The sequence below is a fragment of the Bos indicus genome, chromosome 4 (genome assembly GCF_029378745.1).
Source record: "Bos indicus isolate NIAB-ARS_2022 breed Sahiwal x Tharparkar chromosome 4, NIAB-ARS_B.indTharparkar_mat_pri_1.0, whole genome shotgun sequence".
Classification (NCBI taxonomy): domain Eukaryota; kingdom Metazoa; phylum Chordata; class Mammalia; order Artiodactyla; family Bovidae; genus Bos; species Bos indicus.
Window position 1 is genome coordinate 118,981,786 of NC_091763.1, and position 14,935 is coordinate 118,996,720.

General features: G+C 58.9%; 1 protein-coding gene across 3 annotated transcripts in view; it reads right to left on the bottom strand.

The window, feature by feature from the left end:
• Positions 1-9,301: 9,301 nt before the first annotated feature.
• Positions 9,302-14,935, bottom strand: part of PTPRN2 (protein tyrosine phosphatase receptor type N2) — a 602,297-nt gene continuing 596,663 nt past the window's right edge. For all 3 annotated transcript variants that reach the window (XM_070788511.1, XM_070788512.1, XM_070788513.1), the window contains 2 exons: positions 14,076-14,149; positions 9,302-11,005 (listed from right to left, as the gene is read on the bottom strand). In XM_070788511.1, coding sequence (XP_070644612.1) covers positions 10,934-11,005; positions 14,076-14,149 — 146 coding nt within the window. In that variant the 3' untranslated portion in view covers positions 9,302-10,933. The remainder of the gene's footprint in view (positions 11,006-14,075; positions 14,150-14,935) is intronic.

Genomic DNA, 14,935 nt, shown 5'->3' on the forward strand with positions numbered 1-14,935 from the left:
AGCATTAGAGTTTAAGGAGTTCGTGTAGCAGAACGTGGACTTCTCAGCACGCCAGTGGCTGCCCCCGCCCCGCGTCGCGTGGATGAGGGGAAGCCTCGGACCCGGGCGGTGGGATGCAGGGCCCGTTGGGTCCCTCACACGCTCTTCTTGTCCTCACACACGCTCTATTTTTCACACTTGAACCAAAGTTGACGTGTCCATGGATGGACATCTTCCTATTTGTGAAATAAGTGGATGTCCATGTGGGCTTTTTCCTATTTGTGAAACTGCAAAGTTAACATTCTGCCTTTCGTTCATTCTCAAAAGCTGAAAAGTATTCTCAAGTTGGAGTTGTTCTTGACTTTCTAAATGTCGGCAAATCACTGAAGATTCTTGAGCATCATTTGTTGCATTTTATGCACACAGAGCAGTTTTATACAGATTGTAAACAGGACACAGCGTGGTCTCAGGTTTTATGTCTCAGGCTGCCAGTCACACTCGTGTGTGTATTTTTGACCCCCGAATTGTGACACCTCCGTGAAGTTCCCCCACCCCTCTGACCGTCCGCAGCAGCTGCGGCGCTGGCCCATGCTGGCGGGTGGGCCCGGGTCCCCACCGGCTCCTCCCCCGTGGTGGCTGAGTTGTGACCTCATCTCCCTGGGCGGGACGGGTGTGCGGACCCGGAGGCTGGGGCAGTCGGCGGAAAGGCTTGTGGACTCAGCCTTTACTTCAGATCAAAGAATACACCTCTGATTTCATATTTTTGGTAAAACTGAATTTGAAGCTAGTTCTGTCTCCTGCTGAAAATATGCTGTTGCTGAAATTGAAGTTTAGTAAGCTGTGCAGAAGGACGCAGTCGTTTCTGGCTTTGGCTGAACACTCGCTAGGCAGGCAAAGCTTCTCTTACCGCCAAACCTGATTTCCATTTGGTTGGCTTATAAGTCTTTCAGAGCCCCTGATCACGGCTTCCCCATGTTTATGGGAGCCTGGAAACCTTACTTTGGCCACCTGATGTGAAAAACTGACTCATTGGAAAAGACCCTGATGCTGGGAAAGATTGAAGGCGGGAGGAGAAGGGGATGACAGAGGATGTGATGGTTGGATGGCATCACCAACTCGATGGACATGGGTTTGGGTGAACTCCAGGAGTTGGTGATGGACAGGGAGGCCTGGCGTGCTGCAGTCCATCGGGTCGCAAAGAGTCAGACGTGACTGAATGACCGAACTGAACTGAATTTAAAAAGACCTTCGCCTGGATGACATTTACCCTCCACTTCTCAGCCCTTTCTGGTTTGGGGACAGGACCGGGATGCAGGGTCGACTCTGGGCAAAGAAGCCACTCAAGGACGATCAGCGGACTTGGCGTGGGGCGGGCAGACCAGGTGGTCTCTGGACAGAACCTCTCTGGGTGACGGGCGTTGCCTCTAAGTGTTATTTCTGTCTTTTATCTTGTTCCACAATAGAACTGGGAGTGGTTTGCAAAGGTGGCCGCATGGAGGGGGTGACGGGGGCAGAGTGCAACCCGGGGGCGTGCCCCGTCTCTCTCGCCCTCTGCCCGTGTTCCCAGGGGCGTGTCCCGTCTCTCTCGCCCTCTGCCCGTGTTCCCAGGGGCGTGCCCCGTCTCTCTCGCCCTCTGCCCGTGTTCCCAGGGGCGTGCCCCGTCTCTCTCGCCCTCTGCCCGTGTTCCCAGGGGCGTGCCCCGTCTCTCTCGCCCTCTGCCCGTGTTCCCAGGGGCGTGCCCCGTCTCTCTCGCTCTCTGCCCGTGTTCCCAGGGGCGTGCCCCGTCTCTCTCGCTCTCTGCCCGTGTTCCCACCAAGCCTGAGGTCGGATGTCTCTCTGGACGTGTACATTGACTCTCTTGCGATGCTTGTTACAAACCCAGATGCCCAGCTTCTCTCAGTGAGCTGGACCGTGGACTCTGCCCTTGGCTTCCCCTCGGCCCTCATGGCTAGATGGGACCCCGTGTCCTGAGCCTGGGCAGCTGGCGGGACTGGGTGCCACCAGCTCTCGGCCGCCTTCCTGTGCCTGTCCAGCTGCAGCTCAGCCTTGTGAGCGGCAGGCCAGGTGCCTTGGCTTTCCACCACCCGAGTGCAGTTGGGTATGTTGTGCACTGCACAAGGGCCCTCGGCTGAGGGACAAACAGGGGCTGGAACCCAGCCCTGGCCTGTGGGCCAAAGCAGCACACGTGGCTGCAGGGTCAGCAGCTGCTCTGGTGCCCATGAGCCTCCAGGCCTCAGTGACACCTCCTCCAGTGCTAAGCAGCTTGACTGACCACGACAGCCAGTCAGCCCCAGCTGGGGTCCACACGGGCCAGTCCCACCTGCTCTGTGACTCATCCCTAGCTCTGTGCCCCGACTTTCTCTGGCGCCTCCCCCGCCCTCCCCGATGCTGCCCCAGGGCCCTTCCACCCACCTCTTCTGCTGCTTCTCCACCTGCTCACGCTGTCGCATGGGCATACACACGAGTACACACGCACAGACTCGAGCACACATGCACACACGCACATGTATATGAGCACACACACGTGCACACGTGTGCACACGCAAGCAATCACAGAATGCACACAGACACGAGCACACACAGAAGCACACATATGTACACACATGTGTGCACACACTCAAGCACATACATGCACACACATGCCCTCCCCCTCCCAGCTGCCAACACTGTCTGTCTGTGACCCTCTGTCCCCAGCAGAAGGTCTTCTGTGAGGTCAGCCTCTTAACAGGGGTCTTGTAGCCCCTCCAGCAGCCCTCTTGGGGTGTCCCCACACCTGCAGAGCCAGCCCTCAGTCCTGGGCCTTCCAGATGCTGAGCCCCCCAAGCCTGGAGGGGCCAGGATCCTCGACCTTCCACTGGGTCCCATTTGCTATGAGACTGTGGGAATTCTCTGTAAATCTTGACTTTAGGATTTTGGAGTTGACTAAAACAGCCTCATTTCTCAGTATTCTGAAAATTTTCATTGTTTCTTAGTGAGAATGTGTTCTGATAATAAATACACATTTGAACTCACAAAACACAATTATCAAATGCGATTAAACAAGGCATTGGCTGCCGACGTGGTGAGAAGGGAGGGGACCCCACGCCTGCCACCCGCCCTCCTGGCTGCGGCCCCCACTCGGGGCCTGGCACACAGTGGGTGTGGTGGGGGCACTGTCTGCCTGCAGGAGGTGGGGGGGCCTGGGGAGCCCCTGGAAAGGCCCCTGGGGACCCTGCTCAGGGGTGGCCTGTTCCTCCTCTGCAGGGACTGACCAGTCTGACTGCTCATGGATTGATTTTTCTGATTTCCGTGAAAAGCGAAAGAAAATAAGAGTGTGTGAGGCCCTCAGAGGACCAGAAGGAAGCAGTCTGGCTGCAGATAAGCAGACGGGGGCTTCGCCAGGTGGCTGTGTGGCAGGGAGGGCCCAGTGGCCCCAGAGGAAGCAGCCGGGGCTGACCCCAAGCTCTAGTGGCCGAGGCGGGTGAGGGCTGGCCTGCCCAGGGCTGGGCCCTGCCCATGCTGGGGGCGGTGACCATGTCCTTCTTCTTCTAAACCTGGGGACAAACCGAGGGCTCAGGGCTCAGGGCGGAGGCTGGGCGTGAGGACACCAGAGGCTGTGGCCTCGCGAGGGTGCTTCTTCTCCCGGGATAGTTTACAGGAGTGAAGAGAAAGAGCCTCAAGCACCCTGCCACCAGGCACATGACAGAGTCGGTCTGACGGGCTCGGGGCCCGATGAAACAGCGTCTGTGGACGGGAGAAGCTATTTTCAGTGACTTGATAAATTATCACTATATTGTAACTATGATTGGGTCAGGAAATGAAGCAGAGACGGGAGGAAATGTTCAAGAAAGATGGGTTTGAATTAGACATCCAGTCCAACCACCGAGACGTGTGTGTAAGCTGCTCTTTCAAAGCAGATGCCCCAGGAGGGAGGAGAGAGAGACAGACGGACAGGCAGAGGACAGACAAGCGGAGAGAGACGGGCAGAGGGGCTGGACCTGAGGCTGCCCCCGGCCAGGGCAAGCAGGGGAGGGCGAGCCCAGGGCGGCGTGGAGCTGCCTCTCGCTTCCTTTCCTCTGAGAACCGGCCCCCTCTCTGGCGGCCTCTCTGGGGACTCGGCTTCCCTCAGAGGCGGAAGCAAACCCACCAGCCCTGGCGCCTCGACGTGCGCGGGACGGACTCTGGAAGCCCGGGTTCTGGACAAGAGGGGGCGGTGCCCACGGGGGTCCCCACGCGTCCCCACGCCCGCCCCGGACCGAGTCTCCACTGCGCTGGGCTCGGCCCGGGCCGGCGGTCACGGCCCGGCGGAGGCGCACAGGCCCGGCTCCTGGGAGCGCTGTCCGAGCCGACCGCGGCAGCCACCAGCGTCGCTCAGCCACGGAGACGGCGGACACGCGCCACGCGGCTCGGCTAAGAAACGGAGCGGCCTGGACGGCGAAGACCAGTCTCTAAACAAACACCCCGAACAAAATGAAAGCCAGCCATTGTTAAGCAACAAAGGTGTAATCAAATTCTAATTTTCTATTCCAATAAACATCTTTGAATCGATGCCTGTTCTGCTAATTATGAAGGTTTTTATTAGCGTTCTACTTGATTAATAAACACACAGACAGACACAGAATACTGCTGTCAGTCCCCTGCGGGATGACGGTGGGGCTTCCTGCTCAAATTTGAAGGCCGGAGTGAGAGAGCAGGAAACGGCTGGGAGCAGAGGTGAGCAGACCGGCTTTTAAAAGAACGGGCGTCAATTTTGTAAGAAAAAACTAAAGCTTCCTGAATGTGCCCTCTCCGCCTGCACCACCCAATAAATCAGACCAACAGCATCGACTGGAGGTGGCTCGTCCTGGCCAGGGAGGCCCAGGTGGGCCAGGGTGGGGCAGAGGTCTGTGGGGAGTGTTTTCACCCACGACCCTGCAGAGGAGACGCTGCTCCCAGCCACAGAGACAGAGGAGCGTGGGCATGGGGTGGAGCTGGGTGACCCAGCTGCAGGATCTCAGTGGTGCCAGGCCAAGGTGGCGAACGGACTTGGTGTGGGCGGAGAGGGGGGTGCTGACCTGTGACCTGGGTGTCTCAGGGGAGGATGGGGAATTCTCTACAAGCACCGACCCCCCGAGGGCAGGCTGGGGTGCCTGAAGACACTGCGGTTAGTTTTTTGGGGGGCAGGGCTGGAGAATGACATCGGGGGAGGGGCAGACTCTTAGAGTCAGGCTGTGGGCCGCTCCAGGGACCCCACGTCCTCACGCCAGGGCTTAGGACTCCCGGGGGAGGCGGGCGTTTTTAACAACGCTGGATCTGCCAGCTGATGTGAGGCTGTCTCTCCCCACCCCATGCATCTTCGCGGAATTCCAGCGAGCCCACCCCCGCCCCTGACACAGACACCGGGTCGCCGTCTGGAGAAGCGCTGGGCACGCCGTGGGTGGCCTAGTTTACAGCACTCAGTAGGTGGGCCCTTCGCGTTCTCTTTGCCAGATCACCGTCATCTCAGCTGCAGTGACGGTTCAGCCCCGAGGCGTCGTGAAGGTGAGCGGTGAGACACCCACCCTGGCACGTGCTGTGCCCAGGGAGGCATGGGGGCACTGGCGAGAGTCATCTCAGGCAGCAGTGATGGTTCAGCCCCAAGGCGTCGTGAAGGTGAGCGGTGAGATGCCCACCCCGGCATGTGCCGTGCCCAGGGAGGCGTGGGGGCACTGGCGAGAGTCAGGACGGATTCGGAGCCTGTGTCACCCCAGGTGTGCTGTGAGAGCTGCTGAGCCCGTGAAGGGGGGAGGCTCACCCCCCAGATCCCTCCTCACGGGCCCCTGGGGAGGACTTGCACACTGCTCTGTGGCCCCCAGGGGCCCGTGTTTCCTGGTGGATCTTGAAGACCAGGGACTGAACCTCCCACCGCATGGCCCACCTCCAGCAGGGTACACATGTGGCGCACACTAATTGCTGGGTATTGTCGGGGGAGAACGCCCTCCTTGTGGTTGGGAGACTCATAGCCTGGGTCCCTGGCGCCAACAGACAAGGAAGGCTCAGTTCAGTTCCGTCGCTCAGTCGTGTCCAACTCTTTGCGACCCTGTGGACTGCAGCACGCCAGGCCTCCCTGTCCATCACCAACTCCCAAAGTTTACTCAAACTCATGTCCATCAAGTCGGTGATGCCATCCAACCACCTCATCCTCTGTCGTCCCCTTCTCCTCCTGCCTTCAGTCTTTCCCAGCATCAGGGGCTTTTCAAATGAGTCACTTCTTCACATCAGGTGGCCAAAGTATTGGAGTTTCAGCTTCAGCATCAGTCCTTCCAGTGAATATTCAGGACTGATTTCCTTTAGGATGGACTGGTCGGATCTCCTTGCAGTCCAAGGGACTCTCAAGAGTCTTCTCCACCTTGATAATAAAACTTACACCGGGCCTGCTGCCGGCTCTGAGCTGGAGCCGGGTGTGGGCAGGGTGCAGAGGGCCCGGCTCTCCCAGCTGAGACAGGACAGAATGTGGATCCCGGCTGCAGCCTCGGCGTCCGCCCTGCAGGAGCCCGCCACTCCTGCGAGCCTCGGCACCCTCTTCTGTCCCTGGGTCAGGGCATGCTTCCTGCCCGCTGCGCACGCTCACTGCATGTCTCCACCCCTTCCTCCATCCACAGCTCGGGCTTCCGCTGCTGCCTCCCTTCTGTCTCATCTGGCCTGCCTGTAAAATGAGCGCCGGCCTTCTCTGCTTTCTGAACAACTGCTCCCCTTGGGTTTCCTTCCAGAGGCTTTGTTGGGTTCTTTTCCCCTCTCCTTCCAGTCTTATAAGTGATAATTTACATACACACGGGTGAGCAAGGCATGTACAGAAGGACCGGACACACACATCATGAAATGATGACTACAATAATCATGGTAAACACCCATCATTTCAAACAGATACAAAATTGGAGAAATAGAATTTTTTCCTTGTGATGAGAACTCTTAGGATTTACTCTAAGAACTTCCCTATATAACACAGTGTTAATTATATCTATCACGGTGCAAATCACATCGCTGGTACTTATAACTGGAAGCTTGTACCTTTGACAGCCTTCATCCAATTCTGCTTCCTCCCACCTCCCGCCTCTGGTAACCACAAATCTCATCTCTTTTCCCACAAGTTTGTTGGTTTTTGAAGTAATGTTTACCTTCAACGCTATGTAAGTTCTTATCACACAACATGGTCGTTCAATATTTCTGCGCAGTTCAGAACCGTGGCTGGGAGGTCTGGCTACCGCTGTCACCGTGCGAAGCCAGTAGGTAGCTCCTGACTTCATCTCAGCCCGAGACCCTGCCTTTGTGCCCGGCAGCTGGTGCCCCCAGGCTCCTGTGCCCGTCTCGCTCTCCCCCTCTGGCAGCCTGGCCTCTGTCTCTAGGGCGCTGCTCCTGCCTCGTTGTTCGCTGGTTCTTTTTCAGAGCCCCTTGCTCTTGTTTTGTTCTGTTCTTCCTCACTGGCATTTACAGTGTTTAAATCTACGACTGTCTTCCCGAGTTGCGTCACCGCGCGTCATCACAGCGGTGACCTTGGCCTCCTGGGCTTGGTGATGGTTCATCCGGAGCTGAGCACCACGGGGACGTCTCCTCTGGGGCTTGCATGTGGTCCATCTGAGTCGTTTGGCCTCCATGAGGTGGAGACCTCAGGGCTTCATCCGCGTCTCATTAGATTTTCATCCTGTTCACATTGAGGACTCCCTGTGTTCCGTTGGCATGGGGAACAAGCCCCAGCCTCTCAGACTGGGCGCCCACCTTCTTTGGGCTGGATGGTGGGGCCGGCCTTTCTCCAGACTTCTCCATGATCTCGAGGCAGAGGCGTACCACAGCTGGCTCCTGAGGACTTGCAGAAGCAGACTTAAATTTTTGGAAGTGTTACAATCTAGTTGTTAAATATAGCCACGATTAAAATCAAATTATGTTAACGGACACATTAGACGAAGACGTAGGTGATAAACACTCAGAACGCATCCCTTACTGTTTGGACGGCACTTCCCTCTCATGACTCTAGCAGCTGTCTCCGCAGCTCACCGAGTGAGCCAGCACTAACACCATTCCTGGCGGGTGTGTTTATGGCCCAGAAATCAGCAAGTCTGGCCAATCAAGGCTTTACTGTTGTCTGGGGGATTGCCTAGACCTTAAGCACGGGCTGGGGAAGACACTGCGAATGTGGATCAAACTTAAATGCGTGTGGCGTTTGCAAGTGAGAATCTGAAGAGCACGCAGACACGTGGACATGGTCCTCCAGGTCCCGAGACCACAACCCAGGTCCACAGAGGAGTCACCGGCCCCCGGATGAGCACGTCCCCGCCGCCTTGCTGGCCCGGGTGACAGCGGCCGCCAGTGCGCACGGGGGAGCTGCCGACACAGGACTCCCAGGGCACTGAAGCCGGCTCCTGTGGGCCCGTCAGCTAGGGGTGCCGACGGCAGGGCGGCTGGCTGTGTGCAGCTCCAGGTCCCCTGTGCTGGCCCTGCGTGGACACGTGAATGTGGTCCCCCAGCCCAAGGGCGCGCCCTCTGTCCTCATCCCGTCTGTTCAGGGCTGGCTCTGCACGACATTTTCAAAGTCCATTCTGCTCAGCATCCCTGGGCACCCTGGATGGAAGGGCCCCTTTAGGCCCCACGCAGACTCACATGTGTGTGTCTCGAGACGAGTCACCCGTTGTCCAATGTGTGTGTGTGAATGACAGCGACTCCCAGCACACGGACAGCAGAAGCGCGCTGGACCCGGGGCAGGACCCTGATGAGAAGCAGGCTCAGGGAAGGAGGGGCCCGCAGGGGTGGAGCCAACGGAGCAGAGTTGGATGCCCGCAGCTGAGACGGGGGGCTGATTTCCTGAGAAACCAACACCCGCATCTGCTCAGACCCCCGCGTCTCACCACCGCCCACGGAGACCGCACAGGCGAGAGCGGGGCAGTGAGTCACGGCAGCAGGGCCATCCTGGCCGGGTCTCAGTGCTCCCAGCGGGTCCCTGGGCTGAGAGGCTCCCGGGGCGGCTCGTGTCTCTGTGAGATGGGGAGCCCCCCTCCCCTGTGGGCAGCAAGGACGGGCCACCGCTCCCGGACGCTCCCTGGGCAGACACATGCAGCGAAGAGGTGGCAGGGACACCAGAGGCGGAGCACGCCCCAACGTTCGCCTGAGACTGTGTCATCTCTTTTTAATGAATAGACTCACAGCCACACGCGACACTCTGGCCCCTGTACACACCCAGCTCCGCAAATAAAACTAGAACTCAGCATGGAGCTCCTGGGATGTACACAGTTTGTTCTGGTGTCTAAACGCCCACAGCTTCAGGAAACAGGATGGATGGGACAAAAAAAACCCCAAACAAACCCAAAAAACTGCTCTCTCATCCAAATACAGACCATTCAAATGTGAAATCAGAAGTTTAATCAGACACAATTAAATATATTTGTGTATCTCACACTGAAGAAACATGAAATGTTAGAAATTACAAGTGGGTATATGCGTCCTACGTTCAGATAAACTAGTTTCCATTAATTGTTTAGATTCCAGGTAGAGAAACAGCTTTGGGAAGGGAAATGATCCATATATTAAAGCAGATACACACGACAACACCATTTAGAGACACAAACAGTATTTTGGCAGCTTTCTCCCCATTCGGTCGGCCACCTTCCCTGTCCCGCTTTTTGAGACGCGGCGTCTGTTTAAGATGAGAGGATGGCGTGCCGCACGGGAAGCAGAGGGCCCAGGGCCGCTGGAGCGTCTACTCCCTAAAGCGAGGCCAGCGACACACAGAGCAGCCCGCACAGCCCCCTCGGCGTCGAACTGTCCTCAGTCCAGTGAAGCGCATTCCTCTGTTTTGGGGTGGGGGCGCCCAGGTGCTGTTTTGGCAAATCTGAAGGATCGCTAGACGCGTGTCTGTGTGACATCAGATGGGGATCTGCCTGAGAGGCCAGGAGCCTGAGCCCCGGGAGGGGCCTGGCCACCGCTGTGTCCCAGATGCCTGGATCCCATGCTGGCAAGAAGCAAAAAACAGCGGGCCTCCCTGCACTTCCCCCATGGCGAGGGCATTCCCGGTCCTCTCCGGACGCCAGCAGGGCCCGAGCCTTCCTGGGGAGGGGACCACACAGGCCTGGCCCCATTCTCATTACCCCTCAGGGAAGCGTTGAGCGGCATCTGGGTGAAGTCCAGTATTCTCGCCTGGGCAAGCCCGTGGACAGAGGAGCCTGGCGGGCTACAGTCCACGGGGTTGCAAAGAGTCAGACACGGCTGAAGTGACAGCACACGCGTGTAAACCCCTATTTGTAGCTAAAAGCCGTGTCTGGAGGTTGGGGCTCCGCCAGGGCCTTGCCAAGTGTCCCTGTCTACTGGCCTGGGAGGAGGCACTCTGGGTGGGAAAGCGTTTGCCCCCGGGGCCCCTGGCTGTCCTGGGGGAGTGGAAGTTTGGGCGGGGCTGTCACTGTCCCCCAACAGTGCTTGGGGGAGGGTGTGCAGCAGCCCAGATCGGATGAGGAGCTGGCACGATTGTGTTTTATGATCTACCCCAAAGCTGCAGAATGTCCCCGTCACGTCCGCCTAACTCCTGAAGAAGCCTGCGGTTTCTTCCGGTGGTACACAGTCGTAAGGACAAAGGCCAAGAGTGTCTTCTACTGAGGTGGCCCGCTGGCCCCTCTGGGCCCCGCCCTGCATGGCTGACCCTCCAGAGAGGGACAAGTCACAAACCAGCCCTCTTCTGGGGACCACACTGATGGTGCCGTCCGTATGACATGATTGGCAATTAAGAACATGGATATGTGTTTTAAGGAAAAATAAAGTTTTTTTCAAGAAATCGAAAATAGAAGAACTGATTGCCCCCCATCATTGCATCTGCCCATAGATCTCCCTTTATCATTATTTGGCTGAACACACACATGTAACTGCTAAGCTGCACTGACTGTAGACTCCTGAGGACTAGAGCTCTAGGCGGTTGCAGCAGAGGCGCGGTCACGACGTCCGTGGTCGCTGATGGGGCCCCCGGTCGTGGGCGCCTCCGGCCTCACTGGGGAAAGGCCTTGAGGATGGCGTTCACCTCCTCGGCCACGGCCGTCAGGGCAAACTCGAACTGCTCCTGGAGGGACAGAGGAGGGAGACATGAGCAGGGCCCCTTCTGCTCCAGCTGTGGGCTCCCGCGTGCCATCCTGCAGGGAGAAGCTGTTTACGGAGGACAGGGAAGAGCTGCAGACTTCCGTGGGAGGTGGGCAGGGTGCGGGTTTGCGGGAGGAGACCCGGAGCAGACGGGCTGCATGTCTCGTGTTCATCTCCGCTTCTGTCACTGGAGAAGCTGGGGTGGACGTGTGAGCGCGACAGCAGCTGCCGCAGGCTCCGTGCGCCCCCTCCCCCAGCTCCTTCTGACTCCAGCCCCAGCATGGCCCCCAGGGGCGGGGCTGGGCGCAGCCTCCCGTCCTTCTGAGACTCACCGGAAACGGTCACAGTCATGACACCTCGGGGTTCCCTGGCCTCAGAATGGAAAGGGTCGTACTCGCGCTCTTTGAAAATCCACCCACCACCCGGCTCAATCCGACTCACTTCTGTTTGCCAAGAAACCTCGTCTCACCCTCAACCGTGCCAGCTTAGGCATACGTGTGCCCACGGACACCAGTGCTCCCAGGACGGGGCACGCTTCTCGTGCCGGCGGAACCCGCAGGGCTGCTGACTATACACTAGGGGCGAGTCCCGGGCGTTGGGACCGTCTGCTCCTCCAGAAGTGGGGGCTCGGCAGACAGAGGACAAGCCCACCTGTCCGGCAGCTTTCCCGGGTCCACAACCTGCTCCCAGCTCGGCATGAAACACTCGGAGCAGTGTACCCAGTACTTCCCCATCACACCAAAGAAATCACAAAAGAATAAACTATGCAAACACTCCCTTAACGGCAGGTAGGGATTTTTGATGGAGGAGAGCCCTATCAATGGCTTAGATACTTGAAAACTCCAGTCATCGACAGACGAGTCCAGTGCCAGAAAGACTGACACATTTCCACTCTGAGTGACTGGCACAGACGCGTATGTGCTGTTCTGTGCTCAGCCGCTCAGTTGTGTCTTTGTGACTTCAGGGATGGGAGCCCGCCAGGCTCCTCTGTCCGTGGGATTCTCCAGGCAAGGATACTGGAGTGGGTGAACATTCCCTTCTCCAGGGGATCTTCCTGATCCAGGAATCAAAGCCGGGTCTCCTGCACTGCAGGCAGATTCTTTACCGTCGGAGCCCCCAGGGATGACCTGCCAGGTTCTAGCTCAGAGCCTCTGCTGGCGGCCACGGTCCTCCCGAAGCACAGTGGGCTCTCCCGGGGAACAAGCCTCCAGGCCCACATGCAGGGTCAGCAGGAGGCCCGTCCACCTGCACCTCCCCACCCTGTGTGCCCACCTGGACGGACCTCTCCTCCCCTCGAGGCCTGGGCTCAGGCCCGCTGCCACCCGGACTGCCAGGCCCCGGGGAAGCCACCTCCCGCCACCGTCTCTCAAGCCAGCGGTCAGCCAGGGGCATGGTGTGTGCAGGACACTGCCCCAGACACGGGTTCCGGAGGTCCCTGGACGCCTCCTCCGGAACGGCGGCCTGCTGACGGCAGACTGCGGTCTCGCAATGACGCGGAAATGGGACAGGATGCAGGGCAGCTCTGGGAGTCCCGCTGGTTTGTGAGGCGACAAAGGCGGGGCAGACCTGCCCTGTGCCCCGACCGCTCACTGACCCACACGGGGCACGGGCCTGGGGCCAAGCAGGGCCATTCACAGCACTGTCGAGGTGCCGGCCGGCCGGGAGGGTGGGCAGCGGGCCCCACAGCCCGGGGCTCACGGGACCGGGAGGCGGTGCCATGAGGGAGCACGTCGGCCAGAGACAGGACCTGACTTCTCCTTCCTGGGCAAGAGCCGCCCCTGCCCTCAGCCCCGGTTCTGGGTTGCGTGAGGCTGCTGGTGGACACGGGGCCAGACCCTCCCGGATGGTGAGCCGACCCTGGATTTCTGGCAGGACGGCCCCGCCAGGGCCACTGGACCCGTGGGCTGCCCATCACCAGGATGGCAGGCAGGCGTGGGCAGGGTCCAGCTCTCCCAGGGCCCCATCAATTGCCAGTGGAGGAAGAGCGAGCACCAGGGAACGGCGGTGGCCGCCGAGACCCGGCCGCTAGGCACGTCCTCCGGCTCCACCCGGAACAGTTTCCTGGCTCTACACGAAGCAGCTGAGTTGGTTTTGCCTCCGTGCTCGGGGCTGACTTTGACCACGTGGAACCAGCCATAGGGGCCCATGAAGCTGTTCTGAGAAACCACCTTCAGGGTCAAAGTGTGCTCGCCATGCTTACTAGACGCTGGGCTCCTTCCCGCCCAACAGAGCAGGCGGGGTGAAGCCTGTGCTCCCTCCCTCGAGGCTCAGACGCTGCCCTGTCCTGTCTGTGGCACGGAGCTGGGCCCAGGAGCTGCTGACACCGAGGGGACAGTAAGAGCCCGAGCTGGGACGACGGGGGTCCCAGACCCTCACCACTCGGCACCGGAGCACAGAGCGGCCTGGTCTCCCGGGAGGGCTTTTCGACTTTTATAACTGAAGTCCTCTGCAAGGGTGGCTTCAGTGGAGGCGCTGATGGCATCCGGAGAGTCCGGGCCACACCAGGAAGGAGAGGATCCTGTGCTTACGACTGTAGGACGTGCGTGTGGGGTGTCTGTGGCTGGACATGGACACTCCTGCAATGCTAAGGGAATAGGCCATCATGTGGACGTTGGTTCCGGCTTCAGTGAACCCAAGGCTGTCCAGGGATCTTTAGGCTCTGCTCCTTTTGCTGCAAACTTAGCCTTTTCAGTAAGCTACTCAGGGTGCTCAGGGGCCCAGCATGGCCCAGGGACATTCTGGTGACCGCCGTCCTGATAACCTTGCAGCGGGGCTGTGGCTGTGGGCTCCGGCGGAACACGCCACACACATCGCTGGCCTCTGACGTGGAGATCTCACTGTTCCCCCGCTCCCCCCATCGGCACACGGAGGGTCCCGGGCCCTGAGGTCCGACCACATCTACGCAGGCTGGAACGTTGGGGCTGCAGCCAGAGTTGCCCCGACCTCCTGAGTGGAGCGGGTGTGGGAGGCAGCTGGCCGGCTTGCCCCTCACTCCTTTTGAGAAAACCGCCCTCATGAGCCCTGACCCCGAGCCCCAGGCCCGGCCGCCTTACCTTGGTCTGGACCATGCCCGGTCGCTGGTCCCGCAGATGCTCCAGGGTGGCGGCGATGTCGATCTCCTTGGCGCCTGCAACAGACACACGCCAGGTTCAGACGGGAGCAGTGCACATAGGGCCGATAGACACACGCCGGGCTCAGACGGGCGCGGTGCAGAGCGGTGCCCCTCACCCACTGCTGGGGCCCCCAGGCTCAGCAGCCAAATGACGGTGACCGTCATTCTTCAGCTGCCTGGCCGGGAGGGGCATTTCGGGGTTCATACAGGAACACAGGGCAAGGCGGCTTTCGTTTGTGTTGGCTCAAGAAAGCTGGACAGAAGCTTGCTATCAGAGGCAGATACACACACCACGGCAAGCTGAGGCCAGGACAGACTAGGCCTTTACTTGGCTTTATTTGGTGGTGTTTCAAGATTTTTATTTTTTTGGCTGTGAGACTTGGAAGATCTCTGTTCCCCGATCAAGGACTCAACCCCGGCCAGGGCAGTGAAGGCACTGTGCCAACCACGAGGCCCCCAGGAAGTCCCCAGGAAGTTTTCAGAGAACGGAGCAGGTAAGCTCTAGCTTCTCCTGCGTAGGGTTTTCACTTAAGAGGAATGAAAAGGCAGACTAACCTCGTCCACCTTAGACCCCTAACACCGGCTTCTAAAGAGCTGCTGCCTTCTGTTAGAAGCGAGTGTTCCCAACGCTAAGGAAGGCTGGGGCGCCCCGCGTGCTCACGGGCAGGTTGGTGCTGTGGCCCAGCGCCCCTCAGTCGCGCCCGCAGGACTCCAGGGGCCTTGGGGGCCGCGGAAAAAATACTATTCGAGCTAAAAATGCAATCTCATGAATTATGAATTCCACATATACTCCCGTTTTCC